The sequence below is a fragment of the Hydra vulgaris genome, chromosome 09 (genome assembly GCF_038396675.1).
Source record: "Hydra vulgaris chromosome 09, alternate assembly HydraT2T_AEP".
NCBI classification, from domain to species: domain Eukaryota; kingdom Metazoa; phylum Cnidaria; class Hydrozoa; order Anthoathecata; family Hydridae; genus Hydra; species Hydra vulgaris.
In genome coordinates this window covers 3,722,501-3,733,681 of record NC_088928.1, presented here as the reverse complement: position 1 = coordinate 3,733,681, position 11,181 = coordinate 3,722,501, and the positions used below count along the sequence as shown (strand labels likewise).

Sequence of the window (11,181 nt, the reverse complement as noted above, 5' to 3'; positions counted from 1 at the left end):
CGGCAAATTTTTTGAAGTCAGTTTTGGCCTCCCAAGATGGCGGCGAATTTGGTTGATTACAAATTAAAAAACTTTTGTCGCGAACTTTTATATTTTTCGTATATAAATATCATTTAATGTAGAAGCCTCAAATATAAATATATTTTCGGTTTTACTTAACATTAAGAAAACAACAAGAAAAAACACAATACTACATATTTACGTATTTTCTAAGTTATATATATATATATATATATATATATATATATATATATATATATATATATATATATATATATATATATATATATATATATATATAATATATATATGTATTATATATATATATATATATATATATATATATAATATATATATATATATATATATATATATATATATATATATATATATATATATATATATATACATATATATATATTACGTATTTTCTAATATATATATATATATTAGAAAATACGTAAATATGCAATATTGTGTTTTTCCAACTAACTTTCAAATAATTATTTTAAATTAGAATAAAAAAAATATGAAATAGTTTTAATCAATTTTTTTAATTATTTACTTTTTTAATTTTAGTTTAACTATAAATTAACTGTTTAATATAATATAGTTTATAATACAATTTATGCACCTTTTAGTTCTTAACTACCCAATGCTGTGTGCTAGAAGGTTAATAACACAACTGTATGGTAGGCAGCAATATTTTTAAATAGATATCACAAATTTACAAATGCTGCATGAACTATTAGCTGAGCTCTGTGAGTACACACAACTCAGGGGTTCCTTCTAGAATTTTTATATATAATTATTTGTACTTTTTTTTTTTTTTTAAAGCCTACTTTAGTACTTTAACTAAAATCACTAAACAAATATATATATATATATATATATATATATATATATATATATATATATATATATATATATATATATATATACATTAAGGTGGTTCTAAAAACAACTTTTTCTCAAAATGACTGCTGGCACCCCCTGAATATGTTATATATAATTAAAAAAATGCTAGATTTAAGAAATTTTTGAATAAAAAATATTTTAATGGGTTGCTACCGACCCTCGAACATTATATAGGTCCCTAATATTATTAAAAAAAAGTTTTTCAAAATTATGTCATGTTGGGTCTCAAATGAAGGGAAATTATATAAAAATTTTAAAAATATTAATCATTTTATAATTAAATTTTTATTTTAGATTTTAGTAAACAAAAAGGTCCGTAGCATTCAATGTTCAAATGGTAACTGATGCTGCAGTTACCATTTGAACATTGAATGCTACTTCGCATCCAGAGTCGTTTATATGTAGCTGTAAATTGTTGGCAATTCGGATTGTTGTTAAATATTCCTGCAGATCTCACAGCACAGAAAAAGAGTTCTAGATGGTCTTGACTGAGCTTATATGTTAACAAATAATTTAGTGGTGAGCCTTTTTTTTAAACCCAGTCAAGAAATATACCTTGAACAGATTTAACTGCTACCAAAAATCCAATAAAACCAGTTTTTCTACTAGACAGGATCATTTGCATACCAGTAGTACCTTTAAGACTAATGATATAGTTATATGCCATGTCAAGAAATGGAAACCAAAGTGCCTATTACATACAGCAATGCTGATTTGTACCCTTTGACAAATGGGTTTCGTGAATTTAATATGTCATATAAGCGATCTATTATGCGAATAAACTCAATGGTAGCACCACATCCTTCAAACTGTGACAATTTAAGATTTTCTGAACAATAAAGTAAAGCATCAGCAACACTTGAACTGAATATTTGAGCAGCTAGGTTTACTTTCATTTTTTGCTGTATAAATTCTATATGGGCTAATTTCAACTTGTTTCCCATTCTAATTCCTTCTTTCAAATCAAATCAAATCAATATATTTTCACTTTAATAATAACTGTAAATATACAATCGTGCGGGACATTTACAAACAGTTATAAACTGATGACGCGTAAAGACCTATGATGGTATAAATATAGCATAATAATAATGATAATAATAATAAGTAATAAAAAATAAATGAAAAAATAAATAGTAATAATAATAGTAATAATAATATTAAATACAGTAATATAATAAGTACTATCTATAGTAATAAGTACTATATATAGGTATATATTTTACTATATATTTATCTATATATATTATAGTGATTATCATAAGGATAATGCAAAAAAAAAAAATGTATAAAAAATATAAAAATCATAACAATATCAATAACAAAAAACATAACAGTAAAAAGAAGGAAAGAAAGGAAGAAGAGTCAAAGAAGTAGAAGTCATAGGAGTTTTGTTGTGATCCAGCATTTTTCAAGCATAGAAAAATTGAATACGAATTAAAGAAAAATAAAAAAAAAAAAAAAAATTGTTATAGAGAATTAAGCGGGACGATTGCATAGAAAATAGTTTATTGTTTATTTATTACATGTTATATGGTTTAGTTGTGCCACAAATTTTAGAGCCATATAACTTTACAGGATGATGAAAATGAGGGTACTTGATTGTGACTAAATGAACATTTATATATTTTTATGTTTTATTTTTAGTTTTATGTTTTTATTTTTATTTTATTTTTTTTTATGAGTTTTATATTTTTATTTCTATTTTATGGGTTTTATATTTTTATTTCTATTTTTGGTTTTATATTTTTATTCTTATTTTTATTTTTATTTATGAGATATTTTTATTTATTTCTATGTTACTTTTATTATATTAAAAATTTAGTTATAGAGAATAACTAGGGGGTGATTGCATAACTTATAGTTCATTGATAATTTTTACTGAAGATAAATTTTTTTACATGGGTTATAAAGGCATTTCTATTTGATATTTTGGAGAATATTTTTTTAGTTTCAACAGGAAGAGAGTTCCAACATTGAATTGATTGATACTTGATTGACTTTATGCCATACATGTGTGTTTGTTTTAAAGGCATAGAAAGACTACAATAAGATACAGACCTAAGTTTATAACTATGAACATCGTTTGTGAATTTAAAATAGCTAGTGAAGCAGCTAGGCGTATTATGGTGGACAATGTCCCATACAAGAACACAGTTTGATAAGTAGATAAGTTCTTCAAGCTTTAAAATTTTAGAAAGATTATACAGTATGTCAGGACAAAAACTGTTAGGTTGAAAGTGAATTATTCTTAAAGATTTATTCTGGAGATTTGTAAGGTTTTTTTTATAAATGGATGGACTTTGCCCCCATATCTGACAACCATAGCGTAGGTGGGAGTTAAAAATAGCATGCCAAATATTCACAAGGGTTTCATAATTCACAAAATGCCTTATTTTGGTAAGCATTCCATTTGCTCGACTTAATTTGTTTGATATGGACTTAATTTGTTGAATGAACAAAAGATTTTCATCTAATAATATGCCCAGATATTTTATTTTATCTACAATATTTAGTTTTTGACCACTAATTCTAAAATTAAGTTTTTTGGTAATTTTTTTGCCTTGAGGTTTAAATAGAACTAATACAGTTTTTTTGACATTCAAAGATATTTTGTTTGATCGCAGCCATTGAATCAGTGATGCCAGGTCATAATTTAGGTACTTATTTAGCTTTTTTAAAGACTTATCTACAATCAGAAAGTTAGTGTCATCAGCAAAATGATACACCTTTGAGTATTTAATACAAGTGTTTAAATCATTTATGTAGATAAGGAAAAGAAGCGGACCCAGAGTTGAACCCTGAGGAACACCTATAGATGTAAACTTAGTAGTGGATGAGATATTACCAATAGTAACACTTTGTGGACGATGGTTTAGATATGACTTAAACCAGTTCAGTGCAATTCCCCTTACACCATAATGATACAGTTTTGATAATAAAATTTCATGGTTGACAGTATCAAAAGCTTTTTGCAGGTCAACAAATACTCCACCAGCAAATTGCTTTTGATCCAAAGCCTCACGTATGGTTTAAGTTATATCTATGAGTAGAGTGTTTCTTTCGGAATCCAAATTGCAGACTATATAAGCTATCTGATAGATTTAAAAAACTGAGCAGCCTGTTATACATAAATTTTTCAACTAGTTTACCTATATTTGAGAGTAAAGATATAGGCCGATAGTTACATGGATCTTGTTTACAGCCGCTTTTAAAAATTGGAACAACTTCTGCAATTTTAAATAAGTCAGGGAATATCCCTGATTGAAAAGATTGATTTATTATAATACTCAAGGGAAAGCTCAATTCTTGAGATGCTAAGGTCATTATTTTTGAAGGAATGCTATTGGGACCGGTGCTTTTTTTTGGACTCAAGAGGGAAATATAGTCATTTACTTCTTGAGGAGTAACTGAAGATATAAAAAAAGTATCAGGATTTTGATTTTTTAAATAGTGGCTGAAGTGAAATCTAGAAGGTATATTTTCTTTAGAAAGTTTATCTGCAATTGAAGAGAAGTAATCATTAAAAGTGTTTGCAATTATTTTCTTGTTAGTTATAGTTTTATTATTGATATTTAAACTATCTATATTATTGTTGATCTTTGATTTAATATAAATAATACTTCTTATTCCTTTCCAGGTATTTTTAAGGTTATTTAAGTTTTCATTAAAGTAGGTTGAATAATATGATTTTTTTGAGTATCGCAGTAGGTTACTAATTTGATTTCTGTAATATTTAAATTTTTGAAAGTATTGTAGCTTTAAATTCTCATTTTTACATTTTATAAACTTCTTGTGCAACTTATTTTTAATTTGTATTGACATAATGATTCCATTAGTAATCCGTGGCTTTGATAAAGATTTATTAGCTTTTTTGGTTGACATTTTAAAAGGGGCATGACTATCAAGTAATCTTTTAAGGGCATCCAAAAACTTTGAAGTAGAGTTATTAACACAGTAGTTTAAATGATTTATTGAAAGCCAATCAGTTTCTTTAAGGTCTTTTAAAAAACTTTTTTTATCAAAATTTTTAAAACATCTACGATATAATTTGGAATGAGACTGTTTTAAGTTCTTGGATGGAAAGGATATGAACTGAACAAGATGGTCAGCAAGACATACTGTTAGGTTGCCTGATTTAGTATTTGGAGTGTGAAAGTTTACAAATATATTATCTATGAGAGTCTTTGATTTTGGGGTAATTCTGGTTGGTTGAGTAATTAATGGGAAGAGGGAGAAAGAGCACATAAGATCTAGAAAGTTAGAAACATCATTGCAGGAGTCATATTTTAAAAGATTAATGTTGAAGTCTCCTAAAAGAACTATATTTTTATTCTCTAGTGATGACTTGTCAAGTAAGGTTTGTATATAAGTGATATTAAACTCACTAGTGCTCATACATAGGTGGCAATAAATGCAACCTACAATAATATTTTTTTCTGATGGCAGTAAAATTTCAATAAAGGTTGATTCTAGTTCTTTGTTGTTCTGGATTATGAGGTCAGATCTTAAGTTATAATTTAATTCAGATTTTATATATACAATAGTTCCTCCTTTATTAGAATGTGAATCAGTATGTTTAATAATTAATTTAAAGCAATATCAGTTAATTTATATTAATATCAATAATTAATTTAAAGCAATATCAGACAATAATTAATTTAAAGCAATATCAGTTCTAAGTGTTATGTTACGATTTAAGCGAGTTTCAGATATAGCAATGATATTAGGTTTATTATTCATAAGGGAAAGCAGAAGTTTTAGATCATCAAGGTAATATGTCAGGGATGATATATTTACATGTAAATAGGTTTTTGAATCAATACTAATAGCTTTGTTATACTCTGTTGTATCATAGTATTTACAATTAATATTGTCATTGTCAAGTTTATTTTGAAAAAGATTATTTAGGTTAGATAAAGTGTCATAAAATAAATTATGAGTAGAAGTGTTTGCACCATTTATAGTGACCTTAAAATCCTTATCTGTAAGGGAAGAGTATGGTAGAGTGTTATTTAAGCAATTAAAACAGTACCAATAGCCAGTCTCAGTCATCAAAGAGTTGTAGAATTTTTTATCAACATTATTACACCTAATGTGGATCCACTTATTGCAAGAGTCGCACTGTATAGCTTTTTGATTGCATGTTACGGTTTTATAACAAACACCACAAGGAGATTTAACAACCATATTATTCACTTCAGCATTTAGGATAATGAAGATGAGAAAAGGGTACATGGTTGAACTAAATACTAGTGAACCCTATGCAATACTGTGTGTGAGATTTTGATGAAAAGTGAGAACATGACAATATTTTAAAAGTAAAGAATGTAACCCTTTTGAAACTTATATATTCAAACAGAAATAATGTATTAAATAACTGTGGTATAAAATATAGTAACTTATAAGAATCAGATAATGATAAATAATATAATAGATATAATATAAATACTATATAAGCATTATGCTACTGTATAAATAATTTTTATATTTAAATAATAAGTCTAAATAATCTAAGATTATAGAGTAAAGTATAACTATAAGTATATGAGTTTAAAATATAAATAAGATTTATAATGTAATATAACTAATATAACTATACTGCTATAGTATAATTAATATAACTATACTGCTATAGTATAAATATAAGTGATATAATAAGATAAATAAGATAAATATAAGTGATAGAATAAGATATATATGACAAGATAAAACTTATATATACATATTAATATATACATACATATCTACACACACATATATATACATACATATACATATAAATATATCCATACATAAGTATGCACATATATATAATCATAAAACAAACATGCAATCAAAATATATACATATAATATAGATAATTTATATACTATGGAGTAATATATAGATCAAACTATGGGTATTTTAATAGAAGTAACAAAAGTTAATAATGAACAACAACAAAAATTTAAAACTGGAGTAATTTTCAATGAACTTTGGATTGCAATTTTTCAAGTTCAATTAAATAATGCCACCTGATTCTATTATTATTACAGTCTACTATAATACCAAGATCTGCCAGTGTATTTCTGAGAAGATTTAACATGTGGCATAATCTAACAATAAATATACTTTTTCAGATGACTTACTTGGATTGCGAAAACTGGGTAATAAATTACTTGGTTTTAAAATTGCACCAAGTTCAGAAAGCATTGCAAAGTTGTATGATGGACCATCGCAAGTTAGTGAAACAATTTTTACACCAACATCAAAAAGTATCTTCAAACAATTTTTAACTAAATTGGCACGTTCCGCTCCATTTAGTCCATCAATAAAAAAATAACCACATGGTACTTTCCAATTACTATTTATTGAAACCACCATTAGAACAAGTACATCTCTTGCCAATGGTAAAGAATCATCATTATTAATCCCATTTCTAAGATCAACAAATTCTCTAAATTTCTTTCCATCCCATTGTATCTGCTTCTTTATTGCCATCTCATCAAGCATAAGGGAGCACAAACTCTCACAACCTATTTTTTCTGAGGCACATACAGCAGCTTGCAGAGCAATAAAAGCAGCTTTGGTAAATCCAGGTTTGGCTGTTACTTTAGTGTACCAATGTCTTATATTAGATTGATGTGGTAGTACCAATTGAAAAGTCTTTCTAACAAACTTGTAAGCTTTAGAAGAATAAAATTGCAAAGTCATTGCAAAAGATCGCAGTTCATCTGGAAATTTATTTCTGATACAATGTTAATTTGTTATTGATGAAACTCTTCATAATTTTTGGAGGTACTCCTGAAAATGTTGTTATAAGCATTTCTTCAAATTGAGATGAAATTAAGTGATTACTTTTAAGGCATTGAACAACCTTCTTTAAAGACTTGACTTTTGATTTCAGGCGGCTGTGCACTTTTGAATTTTGATTTTAAATTTCGAATTTTATTCTCTTGCACTTTAAATGATGAAAAGTTTCTATTCACATCAACTAGTAAACTTTCCACTTCTTCATTTTCCAGAGAAGTTAAGCTTACAAATGGTGCTTTTCTTTTTCTGTTTTCCTAGCAATCCAATATTAAAATTATGCAAACTAATTGTGATTTTAAAGAATGGGAACACTTTTGTTGACAATATTACAATTTAATTGAAAAAAATTGTTGAGTTATTTTTGATTATAAGTTAACTTATACAAACCTTTAAAGATTGTTTTGGAAATGTAAAAACTGTTGGCTCAGAATTTTGCCTAAAACGAATTGTCTGTCCCCTCTTATCAAAACAAGATTTTTCAAAATGTGCTGAGCAAAGTAGGGTTTTTCAAAAACAGTGGTTTTGAAAAAACAGTTGTTACTGTTTTTCAATTTCAAAAAAAACAGCTGTTAACAGTTGTTTTTACAGTTTTTTAAAACTTTATAAGAAATTAAAATAATGACACAAGTTAAGGAGCAAAAAACGTCAATGTCCTTATATTTGTCAATGTCGTTTACAAAAATAAATTTAGAAGCTTTACTTGAAGAAGACTAAATAAATAAAGCTATTAAAAAACGCAATTTTTTTATTTTATTAAAAGATGAAAAACTTTAACTATTTATTCAGCTATTCGAATACAAACTACAATTTTTTCTTCATTTTTTATAATAAAATTTTAAAAAGACAAGAGATTTAAGTGACTCGTCGGACAAACGCGATCTAATTTTTGTGCAAAAATTTGTGCAAACTGAAAAAACACGCTCAACGTCAGTTGATGTTGGTTTAATACTTAAAAGTGCATTGAATAATTTTTGAAGGTTTTCTGTACGTTGTCCAGTGTTCTTATAAAGAGTGAATTCCGATTTTAACCATTTGAAATCTGATCCAGTTGTTGTTGTTGTTGTATGTTCTTTACGAAGAAGCAAGTTTAATTCGTCGTTTAGTGATAGACTAACATTTTCAGATTCGGATTGTATCGACTCATCTATTTCAGTTTCTTCATCAAATCCAAACAATCGAGAAGCAAGATGACCGGCAAATATCAATGTTGCTTTTGTTGGAGTGTTTGAAGGATCTTTTAAACTCTTTAAAAGATTCATAACATCCTTGTTCAATCTTTCATCAGTACGGATTTTCAAGTTATTGTACAATTCTTCACTGATTTTGCTGTTGATCATTGACAATTTTTTAAACATAAACTCCAAAATTATTTCAGCACTTGCTAATGTTGCATCTTCCTGACTTAAACGTTGAACTGCCAGTTTTATCGGTTCCATAGCATCATAAAGATTACGAAGAGCAATAAAATCAATTGAATCCAAAATGAGTGTCGCATTGAACTCAAATAAAGTCTCCCGAATTGCCATTTCAGTCTTAATTATCGAGTCCAACAAGGTTGGAATTGAATTCCAGCGAGTTTTTACATCAAGATGTAGTTCAATTTCACGTCCTGTTAAAGCTTTCACTTTACTCAAACAAATGTTGTTGCGAACTGTTGAATTTTTTATGAATTTGACAAGCTTTCGAGAATTTTTAAGCAAATCGTGATAACTAATTTCAGATTGTTCAATGTCGTCATCATTTAGCAAATCAAGGCAATCATCAAAGCAATCACTTTCATCAGATTCATCGCTATCAAAATAGTGTTCCTCAATTTCATTCTCTTTCTTATATAAAGTATTGCAGACACCCAAATGTAGAGCATGGTTTAGGCAAAACTGGCCAATTATATCCACAAGTCTAATGAATTTTTTATTCACTGCTGCTCCATCCTGAGTTGAGCCAACAATATCTTTGTTCATGTCAATTCCAAATTCAATTAAATGTTGTTTTATAGCGACAACCATGTCTTCAGCAGAACAAGATCCAACAATGCGAACAAGACCAGTTTTTATAGTGACTTTATCATCGCTGCTGTGTATATTAATTCCAAAGAATCGTCTTCCTCTTATTGTTGTATATTCGTCTACGCACATACTGAATTTTGCTCCATTAGCAAGTTTTTCCTTAATTATTTCAACAACTTTTGCTTTCTTCTCGTTAAAATCTTCAATAATTAATTTCATGACATCACGTTCATTAGCTGGAAGTTTGTAACCATCTCGTGATATAGATTGACGAATATAATTGTTTCTAGTTATTGCTCTAATTGAAATACCATCAGTTGCCATATCTGTAACTATTTCTTTGAGGGATTTTCGATTGAAAAATTCAAAAATTGATTTTGTTCTTTTCTCTGCTGTTGGTTCTTCGTTGGATGTGCCAGCTGCTGACCTTTCAAAATCAATTCCATGTGTCTTAATATGTGCTTTCAATGTAGTTGTAGAATTTCCAGAACAGAGAATGATTTTGTTGCATCGCGAGCATTGTCCTTCGAGAGATTTTGTTTTTGGATTTTTTCGTTTTGTAGCAAAATCCCATACTGACGACATTGCTGAAATATATAAGCATTGTTATTGTATTCTTAAATCAAATTAAAATGATTTAATACGTACTGTTAAATGTGTTACTTTTAAAAACACCTAAGATTTTACTTTCTTCTCTTTGAAAAACACAAGGAAAAACACTAACTTATCACCAATACGTAATATTTTTTAAACATGAAAAAGTCGTTAAAAACAGTAAAAACAGTTCTGAAACAGCTGTTTACTGTTTTTCATTTTTGACCAAAAAACAGCTGTTTTACTGTTACTGTTAAACAGTAATGAAAAACCCTAGAGCATAGTGTGACATTAGAAGAGGGTATGTAATTTTCTTGCCTAATGTTAAGTATCCATTTTTTTTTCTTATCTATATCTTTTGGAAACCTAAAGTCATGAGTATTTATATTATTAATTCTGGTTTATTTATATTTGAATATAAATTTTTTTATACAAATAATAGTTTGACTTACTTGTGACAAGAAACCTTTTCATTCAAATTGTTTTTAGATCCAGTTCTATTTGTGCATCCAACGACACAGCAACTTGGCATATTTATAAAATTATTTAACTGCTGCTTTACAGCTCCTTTATATAAATAAGTCAGAAAACTATAATATATAACCATAATAATTAACAGCAGGTAAACAGTATGTATAACTTTAGTTAAAAAGATAATTCAAAGCAATGTTTTGAATATTTCTATATTAAATATTTAATAAATACACTTTTCCAAACAGTGGAAAAGTGACATTTAGAATATTTTAATAAAGGATTTATGCAATAATAACATTTAAGTATAATATAATCCTAGAAGGAACCCCTGAGTTTGTGTGTACTCACAGCACTCAGTTAACAGTTTATGCAGCCTTTGTACAAAATTGTATCT

At 27.3% G+C, this 11,181-nt stretch overlaps 2 protein-coding genes across 2 annotated transcripts; both read right to left on the bottom strand.

Annotated features, from left to right (window-relative positions):
* Positions 1-1,450: 1,450 nt before the first annotated feature.
* Positions 1,451-1,862, bottom strand: LOC136085186 (uncharacterized). The gene is made up of 2 exons (XM_065806475.1): positions 1,621-1,862; positions 1,451-1,562 (listed from the first exon to the last, which is right to left on the bottom strand). The coding sequence occupies exons 1-2, from the start codon at positions 1,860-1,862 to the stop codon at positions 1,451-1,453; spliced, it is 354 nt and encodes a 117-aa protein (XP_065662547.1).
* Positions 1,863-2,440: 578 nt separating this feature from the next.
* On the bottom strand, positions 2,441-5,316 carry LOC136085185 (uncharacterized). The gene is made up of 2 exons (XM_065806474.1): positions 4,071-5,316; positions 2,441-2,526 (listed from the first exon to the last, which is right to left on the bottom strand). The coding sequence occupies exons 1-2, from the start codon at positions 5,314-5,316 to the stop codon at positions 2,441-2,443; spliced, it is 1,332 nt and encodes a 443-aa protein (XP_065662546.1).
* Between the last annotated feature and the right edge of the window lie 5,865 nt (positions 5,317-11,181).

Coding starts and splice junctions, on each gene's coding strand:
- LOC136085185 (XM_065806474.1), bottom strand. CDS start 5,316: ATGAGCACTAGTGAGTTTAATATCACTTATATACAAACCTTACTTGAC. Junction 2,527..4,070: donor ATCTTTACTCTCAAATATAG/GTAAACTAGTTG, acceptor ATGTTCATTTAG/TCACAATCAAGTACCCTCAT.
- LOC136085186 (XM_065806475.1), bottom strand. CDS start 1,862: ATGGGAAACAAGTTGAAATTAGCCCATATAGAATTTATACAGCAAAAA. Junction 1,563..1,620: donor GGGTACAAATCAGCATTGCT/GTATGTAATAGG, acceptor CTATATCATTAG/TCTTAAAGGTACTACTGGTA.